At 42.1% G+C, this 14855-nt stretch overlaps 1 protein-coding gene across 22 annotated transcripts in view; it reads right to left on the minus strand.

Moving 5' to 3' along the window:
* LOC113011185 (supervillin) overlaps nt 1-14855 on the minus strand; it is a 56076-nt gene that overhangs the window by 26463 nt on the left and 14758 nt on the right. For 12 of the 22 annotated variants that reach the window (XM_080292500.1, XM_080292491.1, XM_080292486.1 and 9 more), the window contains exons 6-16: nt 13385-14216; nt 12298-12381; nt 8754-10049; nt 8176-8346; nt 7954-7991; nt 7776-7837; nt 7493-7629; nt 7173-7268; nt 5327-5618; nt 4331-4396; nt 2175-2886 (exon numbers count right to left, since the gene is read on the minus strand). In XM_080292500.1, the coding sequence (XP_080148626.1) occupies nt 2175-2886; nt 4331-4396; nt 5327-5618; nt 7173-7268; nt 7493-7629; nt 7776-7837; nt 7954-7991; nt 8176-8346; nt 8754-10049; nt 12298-12381; nt 13385-14216 (3786 nt within the window). The remainder of the gene's footprint in view (nt 1-2174; nt 2887-4330; nt 4397-5326; nt 5619-7172; nt 7269-7492; nt 7630-7775; nt 7838-7953; nt 7992-8175; nt 8347-8753; nt 10050-12297; nt 12382-13384; nt 14217-14855) is intronic. The other 10 variants (XM_080292495.1, XM_026150609.2, XM_080292496.1 and 7 more) reach the window with 7 other exon arrangements.

A 14855-nucleotide genomic window follows, 5' to 3' on the forward strand; every position in this document is an offset into this window, starting at 1 on the left:
TAAGACTTTTCAAACTACATCTGGTTCAGCAGTATTTTCAATAGTCCCACCTTAATTGGTGTTAATGCGGTGAAACAGTGTAGATGTTAGCAGTGTTTTGAAGTAAAAACATATTAGCATGGATGCAGGAGCCCTAAAAGGTAAAACTAAATTAAACTAACAGAAAAGTCAAAGTCAACTTTTAAAACGCACTGTGTGGGTGTAGCATTAGTTTAAAGGCTCTTTAAAATCTACCTTTCACTTTTTGTTTGTTGGCTGATGAATTTAGGGAAGCTCCATCTGATATTTTAGCGCTGGGTTTATTGGAAATGACCACATTGTTCTTTTCACTGAACTGATTATAATTTTGTTTGTCTCTTATAAATTTGAATATATCAAAACGTTCCTGAAGCATTTTTTTGAAAGAACCCTTTTTTGCAAACAATCACAGTGTAAATACTCCGATAATTATCTGGAAATGGATTCATGTGTTACTAAACACGAAGATGAGGTTACCATATATCTGTTTGTGCACCAACTCCGTGAAATGCATGCATGCACACAGGGAAACGATTTTGTCGGATTTAAGTTCGAGTCACATAGTTGCAGACGTTAGAAGACACGTTCACCTCAATATTTTGAGCAAAAACATTTTTCCCACCAATGAAAAATGCTTTTGTTAACTTGTTACTCTGCAAGTTATATGTAAGAAGAAGAAGCTTTGAGCAACTTTTTGAATATGTTTTGTTGCTAGTGTGCTATCTTATCTTTCTGCCTGCCTGTGTTTTCACCCTCAGAAACATATCTGAGATGCACACGAATATCCTCTGAATCACCTGAAAGCACAGATATACTTGACATACTTTAAAGTGTGCACAAAGTTTTGAACATGGGTATCTGAGCTATTAAAAGAAACGTAATTATTAATGTGAGCAGGTGACAAATGGCCCTTTGGGCAAACAAAAACAGAAAAGCCTGATATGACACTGTTAGTTCATTACACTCTCTGGAGCGAGGCAAAGTTAGGAGGGCAGCAAAGTAAATCTATATGTATGTTGACTCAGCAGGGATAGCAGGAATAATATTACACTGGAAATATTTTTGAAAGCAGCACAGAATACCAGAGAGCCTCGCTGCATTACAGTGCAGTTTTCTGTTTCTTTTAAAAAATGTCCACTATACTGATACAGAAAATAAAAATGCTGCATAGAAAGTAAAGTGTGAGATGATCAGGATTTCCTGCAGGGAGGAATCCCAGACTATCCCCACTTAATGTGTATTAAATATACTGTGGAGATACCTCACAGTATGGTGAAAAACTCTGGCCACAGTCAGAAGGACAACTACACAGTAGGCTTAACATGTGTCTTATTAAGGCTTTTAGGCATGTTGTGGTATTTCCCCAGTGAATCATGATAAGCTCGTATAAAGGATCTTACTATAGTGAAGATTTACTCATGCAGAAGTAAATAAGGCTATAGCCTGCAGACAAGCCTTCCATTGTGTCCCTCTTGTCCTCTACCTGCTTTATTTAAGTGTCCAACAATTGCTCTGCACTCTCTCAATGAGGGCTTTCATCTCTGCATGTACTGTTTGTGTGCATGCATGGGAAAGGACCACCCCTGGACACTCTGTGCATTAGTACATAAAAACAGGTCAGGCCTATTTTACTGTAGCATGTGCACAGCTAAGCCACAGGCGTAATGTGGTGCAAAAGGGATGACAGCCCCTGTAGAGGCCACAGCAGTGAGGAGAGACAGTTCTATATAAAAATCTTAGCTGATCAACAGCATGTTAGGAAAGGGCTTCCTCTTTCCAGACAAAGAAGCCACGAGGTAAATTCATGGAAAAATATGCTAATTAGATGCAGTCTCAGACGCCTCTCCCTCTCTCTTTCTGTATCAGCCAAATCAAACACCCCCAGCTGGGACAAGTGTGTGTGCAGCCAGCAAAAACCAATCATGCGTGGGAGCATGCTGCATGAGACAATGAGGATAATGAGAGCAGCCCCTTCCCCAGACATTTCTCCTTCTGTCTTTTTGTCATTTCCATTTTGTCTTTTCTTTTTGCCCCTTCTATTTTTATATCTTTGTCCATCCTTCTCTCAATCCCCCCACCCCCTGCCCCCACCCACCCACCCATCACCCCAATTATCTCCATCTCTTTATGTTATAATCAACAGAGAAGCTTCCTACCTGAGACCGGGCCACTGCCTCTCTCCTGCTCATGTGTGGAGGAACTGTGCGCTGCTGCAGCCTCCCTCAGGTAGCCTCCTTTTCCTCGTCCTCCTCCCTCTGCTCTGTCTCTGTTCTCGTGGGAGTCTCCGTCTGCGGCTCTCCAGCTGGGCAGAGACTCTGACTCGCCCCCCCACAAAGAGGGCTCGGCAAAGTGCTGAAGCCGGGGATGCTGCTGCCTGTCGTCTCTGTCCCTGTCGGGGGAGTGCCGCTTACCCTTAATGCTGCTGCCTTGGCCGGCTTCTCTGGCTCCTCCCTGCTGTCTTTGCCTCACCTCCTCCTCTTTCGGTGCTCTCCGGCTCTCCTCCTCCTGCCTGTGATCAGTTGAGGAGGTGGGAGCAGGAGGGGCCCCAAATTTCTCCTGGCTCTCAGGGAAGGGATGAGGGGAGGAGTTGAGCTCAGACTCTGGGTGGCCTGGGTCCCCACTCTGGGTCATGGAGAAGTACTTCGGCGCCCTCTCCTGGTGAATGCTGTTGCTACTGGAAGCCTGTTGTTGGGCAGGGATGTAGGTGACGGCAGTGGACTTCTCTAAACGGAGACCATCATCATCACCGGCAATGCTGCCTGACGCCTTGGTTACCATGGCGATGGAGGCCTGGGAGGTGACAGCTGCCACCGATCGAACCAGGGAGGCTGACAGGGGCTCCAGTTTGATCTCGCCGCTATTTTTCAGCTGCAAGAACAGCAGGAGTCGTGTGAGAAAGTCGGGACACAAAAGACAGAACAACAGAAGAGGTGAAGGGATCGATATGAAGGGCGGAGGACGTGAATACAATTAAAGCAGACAAATTAGAACTCAATGGAGGGACAGGTTGCAGAACGTAGGCCTATGTGGATGTGATGGTGAACAGACAGACGACAGGATGGCAAAGAGGCCAAAAGGTAGGGAAGAAACATGTGGACTGTTGAGAGGAAGGAAAGCAGCAATCACAGCACAACTGAAGCCACAGCAGTAGCTGTCATTCACACAATTACCTGATAATATACATCTTAGCCACGTCGTCATACTTAAACACAGCTCAGTAATTTCCTTTTAATTAGGTTCATACTTCCATTTTTGTTAACCAGTGTGGCATCATGGAGTGATCAGTGCAGTGTAGGGTCTTTACCTCACAATTTAAAGCACCTCAACCATTGTGGAGTTGTATAAATAAAATTGAATTGAATTAAAATGCACCTGAAATTCTTGAGCAACAAGAAGTTAATGAATACAGACACCCTAATACTTTAAAGTACTGGAGCATGATGAGCTAAAAAATAAAGCTGGATTTAAAATTTGACACTTGATTTGAATCTTTCAAACAAGAGTCAGTCAAAGGATTAGTTAGAAACACACACTGTATATAAAAGACAGCCAACCGCAAGTACACACTTTCCCGATGACTTCCTGACACAACAGCCAAGAGTTTTTGTCTCCTGCTGGGAACAACCTGAGGCTCTTTCGCTTGTTAGGCCAAAGTGTAAAGCACTACACTATGCAGTTTATCTTTAATATGTCATCTGTGGTTAGGAATTAAACTTTAAAAGCCAGAAAAGTGCATCAAAGCTGTATTGATGTTATCTCCTACATTGTGTAGTTTATGTCTCTTCCTCAAGGTGCTCCAGCACAGGTAGCTTATACATTTACGGAAATAACCAGTCATCAATAACATGCTAAAGCTCCACACCACTACAACACACTGATTTTGTTTGCAATTCAAGGTCTCACCAAATTTTGTACACATTCAGTATCACATCTATCCACATACTAAATCCACAGGTAAGCATTTCTTTTGCAACAGAAGTTACTTCAGGACTAAACAAACTAAAGAGCTGTATTTGCTTGCATTTGAATATCCCATGCTTGTTATGCAGGGAACAAGCATGTCCCAGAAGCAGCAACCATTAAAAAACATAGCCACAGATAACAAAAAAACTCAACCGGAACTTTTAATTACATGCTGTTTTGCAAAGAGTACACACATCTAACATTGAGGCAAAATAAAATTCATTTTTAACCGACACCAAAAGCCACTAGACACAAACACTGGCTTCTAGCAGGACCTGATCAGATCAGTCCTGGCGGGATTTTTCAATGCAACCAATCATAAGCTCCACAAATGCAGCAGGGGTCTTACATGTTCCTCCTGACTGGTCTCTAAGTCACCATTGCACACCGCAGAGGTTACTGCCAGCTCATCTTCCTGTGTGGAAACCAGGTATTGACTATGACTCACTGCTAAGAACATGGTGGAGATAAAGTCGACCTTTTATAAAATATCTCAGCGTGATGTCAGGTTATCTTTGTCAGAGGATGCCGGGGAGGAACGTTTTCATTTTTCACCCTTACTAATATATACAGTATTATAAAATTCAGGGTAGCTCTGGAAACAACAACATTAATGTGATAAATGAAAATTGTGTCAGGCCTCCCATTTGTGGACTTCTAGTCATTTGTGACATATGGAGGCTAGTAAAGTTTAAAAAAAACACAAGTGCAAAATAAACTCTGTGACCTTTTTTGTGCTATGTAAAAGTCATCCCTCTGCACAGAGAACCACGTCAGCTGTCGCTAAAGCACTGAGGCAAACTGTTCGTGGTGCTCACTGCAGTCACTGGAAGTAACCTAAAAGTAAAATGTTTGCAGGTTTTTCACAAATCTTACAGCAAAGAAACTCTAGATGATCTATTGTTCATTCTAATTAAATTACACTTTTGTCTGCACATCAGAAAATTGTTAACCTCCTGCAGAAATTTGCTTTTACTCTAGAGCTTTTGTGATAAACAAGAATATCATTCAATTCATTTTATCACTACTTACACAATTTCATTGTTGTTAGTTGTAATTGTTCCCTTTGTTTGTTTTCAGCCAATTTTCTCTGCTTTCTTTGCACTTTTTGTTGAGCATTGCAGTCTTTCATGTTATTTCTTTCAGTCTCTTTTCTATATACTTCTACCAATTTTTGTGCCTTATTTTATGTCTAATCCCACGTCAGTTTTGAATAAAACAAATCTAATTATAACATGTATTGCACAGAGCTTTGCTCATATATGTTAGAAGAAAAGTAGAAGAAGTAGTAGTGGTCGTTAGGGATCTTTGTATATTGACATTGCAAAAGGTGAAATTATTGTACCTTCTTCACCTCTCCCTGGGTGATAGGTTGAGTCTGAAAACGAGCATTAGCTCTGCGCTGGCGGGTGTCCCCTCGAGTCCCCTCACCAGTCTTGCCTGTAGAATGGGCGAGGCGGTTGAACAGGGCCATTTTCTCAGACAAACTGAGCGTGGAAAGGTCTGGCTCCTCTGGGACACCTTCCTGGCCATTTACCTCCACCTCTGCAGTGGAAGCCTGAGCTGGTTTCTGGTGCTCCTGGCTTTCCTTGTCCTGCTCCTGGACTGTTGAGCCTGGCTGAGAGGAACCCTGAATGCTGGGGTAGAGACAAAGGGATGTCAGTGACTGATTTAAAAAAATAAATAAATGTTTACTTTAACCTGGGACATTTTTATACTACAGCGATATCTGCCTTTGACTTGGATTAAATGGAAAATTGTGCCACTGAAAGCACACAAAAATATTTCTTTGAGTTAATAGAGTAATAATTGTTAAAAAAAAAAAAACAACAACAACAAAACATTATTATAGAGTTTCAAATTTGCTTTTTGATACTTTAACCACCTGCAGAGCAGCATCCTTAAAGTCTGCTTTTTATATACTTTATAAGTTTACCTGATGAGTAAATGGCTGTGGCAGCTGTGTCAGATTACAGTCACAGCAACAGAGGCATAAGCAGATCAGCCCACAGATGACTGATAATCATATAATGCAGCTGAATGTTTGCAGTAGTGTGCTGAGTTAAACCTGGCCTGTTAAACAAACTGCAAGACACGTGAGCTCACGCTTTAACCTTTCTGGTGATATGCAACCTTTTCCTTCACCGAGGTTTGTGACCTGCATGTGAAAATCACTGCAAGAAGCAGTGATGCTTGGAAACTGAATGTTTAAAGTTCTGAATGAGTTATTGTGTAAGCAGTGTCTTCTATCTCGTATAAGGTGCACACAGCAAAGAAGCAGGACATGAGGGGGGCAGAAATAACAAGGTAAGGTGAGCTGGATGAGCACATCAGCACTGCAACCAGGAGAGGGAGACGGAGATTTATTAACCGCAAACAACATGGCAAATTAAATAGGAAAGGGTAGTTAGAAACTAGGTGTGGTTGTGGGTTTTAGCTTTATTTAGAGCACAAACATCATGCAGATCTCTCCAATTCATATGTGTGGATGTCATTCAATGGAGGGATTTGCTTGAAGCAAATGTAAGGGTTGTTCATGTGCAGCTTTTCAGGCTATCTTTTTGCTCTCTTTTGTTCTTTATTCTTGTTTACTTCTTGGACTGAAGTCGACCTGCTCCTCCTAACCTAATTTGGGACTTATCCAGAAAAGCTCAATAGCACGTTTTATTGCCATTTTTCTCTTAATGTCTTATTAAAGACAATTTGTATTTTACTACCTGCGTCTGACTTTTCCTGCTTTTGGACTGTTTTATGAACGAACGCACCCAAAAGAACCCCCAATATATCAGTAAATTCTTGGATAACATAAATTATTCCAGTTTATAAATTACCCCAATTCTCTAAGTGCATTATTAAAGAGTATTTTTTATTATTATTTTTAATCAAGCATAATGGCTAGATGCCTTCAGTGCTAAATATAATTTTTTACTATACATTGTAACGCACCCTCTTCTCTATAAAATTCATAAATTTATTTTTATGCTGGAAAACATCCCATTTCTCCCTTATGTCGATGCTGCTGCCCTGCGTTACCATCTTCTGTTTCAACCCATCCACCACCCCAGCATCCACCCTTTTGGGTCCAGGGAGATATTTTACACATCACCAGTCTTTATATACTTGTCTGAGCAGAGTTGTTTGACTAAGTACATTAATATCACACGTACACTCAGGAAAACATCAGAGCCCACCTGATGCTAGTCACACTGGTGCTGCCTACTCTGGATCCGGACACATTATCTAGATTACTGTGGAAAACCGGAGGTTGTGAAGATGTGGCAGGATCACTTAAAGTGGAGAAAAGGACATATATATATATATATATATACAGAAAAAAACAGTGAAATTAAGGTGATGGAAGGCAGAAATAGAAGTGTCTTCAGATGTGTCAAAGAGAAAGGAAGAAAAAGACAAGAGAGGCACAGAAAATTACAGATAGGAGCAGAGAAATGACTTTTAAAAATGAAGGGAAGGAGTAAAGGAAAAGAAAAGCTTCAAAATGCCCATCTACCTTGAAGCATTGACCACCTCCTTGTTGGTGACAGGCTGTGTGTGTGAGCGGTCCTGAACTCTTCTCAGACGTCTTTCTACAGCCGCATTTCGTGAGCGTGGTTTGGGAACACCACCCTCCAATGTTCTTTCAAGTTCCTGTATCAAAACAAAACGTATACCTGTTTCAACCTCCGTGTATACTCAGATAACTCACCAAAGGTGATCTAAGCCAAATTTCAGCTTTTGAAACTATGATTTTAAAACGGTTTAACAGCATTAATCCTGTGTTATGAATAATTTACCCTGAAGAGAGACCTCTTTGCAGCCACACTCATCTTAGCTCTCTCATCCAGTTTTTCTTCATCTGCTTTTAAAAAGGAAGAATTATGTTATATGCATAATTATATATTGCAAAAGTTGTGAAAATTTCCTTAAACAGTTTTTAAACTAAATACATTTTCTCTGATAGACTGTACTCGCCTTCAGCATCCTGTAGTTGTGAAGGGCTCAGACGAGACCTGTAGAAGACATAAAAATACATCATTCCTCTGAATTTATACCATATTTCATTTAATCTTTTGACCACGGGACCATAACCTTATGGCCGGTGCAGAGTCATGCTCTTTCATGCCATTCTGTGTTTTTTCCTTTGTCAATGGACTTGTTATAAGGAGTTCCTAGTACAGAAACCTCCTCTTGTACCTATCAGACTCCAAACGCTCTGCAGATGTGATGGGCTGGGTCCTAAACCTCTCCGACATTCGACTGTCTCCTGGAGTGATGTAGCGCCGAGGTCTGCGAACACCCCTGTCCCGATCACTGCTGCTAGACGGATCTACTTCCACAGCTGAGAGATCTACTTTAGTAGTCTCACTTTGGAGGAATGGATGAATTTGGAAAGTGTGACGAAGACAACAAAAAGGAAAAGTACATTTAAACCAATAATAAAGATAGTTGGTCTTGTTTTTTTAATTTAACATATTACCTTCAGACGCACTTGGGTTAAAAAAATAAAATAAAAGCAGACACACAGACCTAACTGCAACACAAATATAAAGGTCAGTTACTTGATGGTAACATGCAGCTGTGACCCAACTGTCAAAACAGTTTGCAGAAATGTAATGAAACACAACAGTATTTCACACCTTCCATGCCACATAAAATGCATCACCATTATTTTCTCAGATTGCCACTGTATTATTTATTTGCACCAGCTTATTAATGCACTGTTAGACAGTTATTTAGCAATGCAACACAGAGCCCATGCTCAGTGGACCTACAATTCTGGTTTCCGGTTTGCATTTTCCAGATAAGAGTGTCGCAGCTGTGCCACTGACACCCTTGTGTCCAGGGTGCCCGTCTCCCCGTTAGCCATTCCTGGTGCAGGGCCGGTCCTGGATGCCTCTCTGCCGATGTCCATACCATACAGGACAGCATGCTGGCTTATACCTATATCTGACATGGAGCGGGTTCGTGTCTTGAGTTTGGACCCTCCACTCATCTCCGTGCTTCTGTGTCTGGCCTGAGGCAAAGAGGAGCCCTTCTGGAGGTAGGCTGAGTTAAGCCTCTGGTGCCCAGATGGAGCCTGCTGCTGCTGCCTGTGATGCTCAGACTCCTGGTGTATTTGGGGATGTTGTTTCTCCTGGGAGTCTTGCTGTTGACGTACAGTCTTATGTCTTTGTAGCTCCAACTCCTGTTGTCTTTGAGCCTGTTGTTGTCTTTGACTCTCCACTTGCTGTCTCACGTGGTCATACTTATGTTGCATTTGCGGGTCTTGTTGTTGAAGTTGTGCAGCATGCTGTCTGTTGTGGTGCTGATGCATTAGAGGCCCTGCTTGCTGAATTTGGGGCTCTTGATAGCATATAGGGTCAGAGGATTGATGCTGTCTGGGCTGCGATGATCTAAATGCTCTTTCCTCTAGGCCGTCATGGCCAAGCTCTCTCCTCCATTCTCTGATCCTTTCAACATTTCTCTCCCTCCCCCTCTCCCTTGGTCTCTCCCAATCCCAGTCTTCCTCACCTCGACTTGCCCTCCTTCGTTCTGGACTTTTGTTCTGCCAGTCTGCATCTTCATGTCGTCCCCTATGTGTGTCATCCACACTCCTTTCCCTTCGCCGTATCTCTGAGGGCAACACAGCTTTCCTGCTCTTTAACAGGCCCTCTGTTTGGACTTCTTCCTTTAGGGCTTGCCTCGCTTCCAATCGTGCCTCCCTATGGGCAGCATAGATTTGGTCAGAACTAACTCTTCTTCGTGGTTGTACTTCAGGGGGTTCAGAAGGTCTGGCACTTGGTTCTAATGGAATCATGGCCAAATAGGGCTGAGAGTCCATAGCAGGGCCAGAGTGTTGGTAGTCGGAGTTCGAAGTAGGGTAGGGTATTTGCCCATGAATCGGATGGTAGCCTAGGCTGTGCTGAGGCTGGGGAACTGTCCTTTGCTGGGTGGGTTCTGAATGCTGTCGCGTATATTGAGCTGTGCTCCCTTGAATACGATGTCTGTTATCCTGGTGCCTATCAGGACTGCAGTCAGGAGGCCTCTTGACAGTTTCATCCCTGGACAATCGTTCCCTTACTCGGATTCTTGGAAAAAGGAATGCACAAGGGAAACTGAGCTTCCAGTTCAATTTGAAACTACTATTTCCTCTAAGCCCAAAACTCAACTCAAACACAAGGGTATATAAGTTGTAATCCAGAGTTCCACTAAAAAATAAATAATAAATAAATAGAAATAGAAATTAAAGCCCTTACCCAATTTACTCTGAAGTTTGTCTCTACCTGACCGGCCCTCTTCCATATGCACATTAACAATTTGCGATGATCGCCTTCACTTTCACCATCAAAATTGGCAACTCTTCAACTTTATTTAAATTTTTGGGAAGCTGCATGTTTCCAAATCTGCCACACGATGGCACTTTGTGTTGACAGTCTGACCCAAGGAATGCAAAAGTGTCAACTATAAAATAAACTTGTTCCTGGTCATGCGGCTGGCTTGATACACTTTGGCCTTAAGGTCATAGCTGGACATCTAACATCAAAAAGGCTGTGTCAGACTGACAGAAAATTCTTTCTGTGTAAGTTTGTAATATATGGTGAAATTACAAATCTGAATCAGAAACAGTGCAATATAAAGGTGCAAAGGGGATACTTGCCAAATTCTGCACTATTTAATCACATCCAGTAAATCTGCCTTACACAAAGTTTGGTAAATAATTACATAAACTGACAACCGTTGTATTGTCTGAAGAAAAAACCCCATCAAAACCTAATTTCAATTCCATTAATTCCAACTAGACAATGTCAGACATAAAGAACACAAACATGAGGCTATCACAAGACCAATTCCAGCTCTCAGGTATAGCATGTCCTAGGTTTAAATTTGAATCCAAGTGTCCCTCTCTCTCTCCGATGCCAAAAAAGTCAGTCAAACTATTTTTATCTACAACTTTATAACCCTTGGTAGCTAAAGGTTGCACTAATCTCATTGTACACCACTAAGCCACACATAATTGATGTGCCTCTGCTTTATCTGACATGGCATGAAAGACCTAAAAGAGTCCCTCTTGTACTCTAATACCAGCTAGAATAAGCAGCTGACAAGGACAAACAGAAGTCACAGTCATTTGGGTGCATTCAAGAAAAAGTGATTAAAATAAGCGCCCTAAAAGAACCAATAAACTTTACAAATAAGCACCATTATTTTTGATGTTGCTGTGATGTGCTGTGATGCATAATAGTCTGGTGAAAGGTCTGACTAAGTCATACCACACCTTGTTAATTTCACTTATTCATTCGAGTGTTCATTTGAGAATTTTAGTGTTCATCATTTCACCAGCTATTTGCAAACTGGCTGTATTTCTTATCTATGCCACTGTCCTCTCCAGAAATCCACATATAGCCAAAGTCTTCACACTTTTTTAACAGCAAAACTCAGATAAAACTTCAGTTTTCTACCAGTTTACCTCACAAAACCATTTTAGAACATTTTAAAATCATTAATGTAAGCTCCTTATTCCACAACATTATAAGTAAGTGATCCAGTGTAAGACTGAGATATAGTTTCATAGATGCTAACAGGCCAGAACCTGAGGAGGGGGCATGTGAGTACAGCCTTGCTGACAAGTGCCAAGTCAGTAGGTCTGCGGCCGACTCAGGTCAGGGTCTGGAGCTTTCAAATGTTGTCACCCCATCAACTCCGTTTCACTAACACTTATCAACTGCTCGCCAAAATCTAGTGCCTATTTCAAACTGAAAATTTCAAACTGATCGTGTGAGATGCGGTTTTAGGTAAATCTTTGAATTAAAAAATGTTAGAAATTAAACTTTGTCAGTTGAAAAAGGAAAAACCCTCAGAACACCAAACAACTGTTAAATGAGAGACTATGATGTCAATTATAGTGGGAATTATTAATGAATTAAAAATAATTGTGAATAGTTATGCTTTTGATGTATGGAAAAGATTTAGCTGACTGTCCACTGGAAACATTTTTCTTTCAAGTTTATTATGTTATTACATTTACTTGTCACAGTATTGTCAGGAGTATTATATTATATAAGTAAGCAGGTTTCAAAATTGTTCAAGGCTTTATTCAAGGCTTTTAGGAAAATTGCACTTAAGACATTTCAAACTCCTTCTGCACACCATTATTCCCAGAAAAGGACTGCATTAAAAGAAAAGCACAGCCTGGTTTTTACCTGAAAATATCACATGAGCAATCATAACCTGGACTTTATTTAGTGCCTCAGTGCTGTGTTATAAAACCATATGTACCCAGTGGACAGTGGGCAATTGGTGGGGTTTGACGCTAACGGCATCCCAAGTGGACTGTACCTTGAGGGCCAGGTGAAGTCTGTCTGAGCATCACTCTCTGAGTCTGTGTTGAGAGACCAGTCGCTCTTTGACAGGGCGGCCAGGCTACAGGATGATTTCATGCATCAGTATCAAACCCTGAGAGAAACTTCTGCTCAAGTTCTTAGAGACCAAATGTGCACTAAGCAGCTGGACTGTGCGACAACTACAACTACAACAAGAGTCAAGTTTAATAAGTAAGAACATTATTTATAGGCTTCATATAAGATTTGCCACAGTGTCATCACCCTGAATTCGTTCACATCCATTAAGCGTCTCGTTCCTTTTGTGGTGGCGTCTTCAGGTTTATAATAGAAACTGACAAACTCTTTGCTTAATGAACCAGGCTGCTGTTAAGTGAGGTTCGCCTCTAAAGGCAAGCAAAATCCAGCCCTGTAATCATCCCTCTCACGTACAACCTTTCCTTGATGAGCTCCCCAGAGCCTCTTTCTATGTGAAACTGGAGCAGGCCAAGTGTGACTGAGCTGGGCCCACAGTCCAGAAAGATCCTAGCACTGACACAGTGGTAAAAGCCACAAGCTAAGAAGCTCAGCAGATAATGGGAGCCACAAACTCCAGGTTATAGATTTTGAAAAGATAAAATACTTCTTTCAAGCTTTTTTTTTACAAACACCAAATTCTAACAAGATTGCAAATAAATATTTTATAATAATTTGAATTTGTAATGATGAAAAAGTAATTAAAAATTAGCATATGAAAAGGATTATTAAGAAATATTAACTGAAAAAGAAGCATCAGAAATGTTATGGTATGATCACTGATGCACTACTGACAGCAGTAAAATCTTAAAGTATTTGCAGGTGCATGGAGTAAAACCACACAACAAAATAGGAGAATCAATAATGTTATGCTAAAGTAGGAATACAATAACAGAAGTTTAGCTAACAATAATTTATGTGGGGTGTTAGTATTTATGCAGTATTTTATTATTCTAATCTAATTTTTTGGAGTTATATTAACATATACTTGTGCTGTATTTTGGTATTAGTGTAAAAGATAACAAAGTTTAACCTGACTGCATGCAATTTGTTTTATTTTGTCATCTTACCCCTGCCTGTTTAGGATGCTCTGGGCCTGCTGCTCAATGAATAAATCCCCAGGTGAGATGCCGTAGCGAGTGGAGGGCAGGGATGCCCGGCGGGCAGTGCGAGGGGAGCTGGGCACTGCTGCAATGCTGTAGTCCCGGGTGGTGGCTGGACTTGGCTCCTGCTGGGCAGCATCTTGCTGGTGGGGTTGCTGTTGTTGTTGGGGCTGGGCTGGATGCTGTTCCTGAGTCCTTGTTCTAGAAGAGACTGAGCGCTCCTGAGCTCCACCACGCCGATAGTTCTCCATATTCATCACTCTTTCCCGTTCTGAAAATCGGCTTGGTCTTTCTTGAGAGGGGGGAGGGGCTTGGTTTGACTCGGAGGAGCTTGATGTGCTAACAGGCGCAGGATCTGGGTGAGTCCTCATGGAAACCCTGCCCACTCCAGAGCGGTACGGCACCCTAGGGTCGCGTCCTTCTGTCTCTACTTCTGGTCTGTCCCTGTCTCGCCTGGCAGTAGTTTGTCTGTCAGCGGAGTCTGGATCACGCCTGGAACGGTAGCGTGGTATATAATCGCTGTCCGCTTCCTGATCCAGGAGGATGCCATAACGCTCTGAGAGCTGGCGCCGGCGCTCAGCTTTGTAGCGGGCGATGCGCTCAGCCTTAGAACTGAGGTTTGTGGATTCTGTGGGGCCAGATGTGGGTGTAGAAGAGGTGGATAGTGTTACTGGGTCAACATAAACCAACACTGGCTCTGGGCGGCTGCTGCCAGCACCACCTTTGACCTGAGGTGACCTGTCAGGAGATGACACCTGCTTCTGTGGAGCCACCGTCTCCTCTCGGCTGTAGCGTTTCACTGTGGTAAATAGTAAAAATACTTCATTAATTATCAGCAATAACCCTGGAGAACTAAAAATGATACCAAAATCATGTCACACGTTTGTAAACTGAAAATGTTGAAGTTGAGTCACACTTACAGCAGAACAATGCTCAAGAGATCAAGTTTAGATTCATGTGAAAAAGAACATTCTTCACAGAACTCAATGCAGGCCTGTGAAAAACTAGCATATCCCTAACACTTCTTTAAGAATTAAGGGGAAAAGTAGATGCCAGGTGCTGCTAATCAAATGCATTTTATTAACTGAGTGTGATAACACAATGACATAATCCCAGGCCAGAATCATCCTGGCAAAGACCCCAATCCAGTCTGCTGAATGGCTTTGGAAAATGTGAAGGATAAGCGAAAACCCTTAGTGATCCCATATGTCTCAGGAGTATTGGAACAGTTGAGACGCATTTTTTGTAAACACCGCATCTCCGTGGCTTTTAAACCCTAAAACACGCGGCGCCAAAAATTGGTCTGCCCCAAGGATCGGGTCCCCCGACAAACAGAGTAATGTAGTGTACGCTGTTAAGTGCCAAGAGGATTGCCAGGACTTATACATCGGGGAAACCAAACAACCTCTGGTGAAACGGATGGCACAACACAGAAGAG

This window comes from Astatotilapia calliptera, chromosome 18, assembly GCF_964374335.1.
Source record: "Astatotilapia calliptera chromosome 18, fAstCal68.1, whole genome shotgun sequence".
NCBI lineage: Eukaryota > Metazoa > Chordata > Actinopteri > Cichliformes > Cichlidae > Astatotilapia > Astatotilapia calliptera.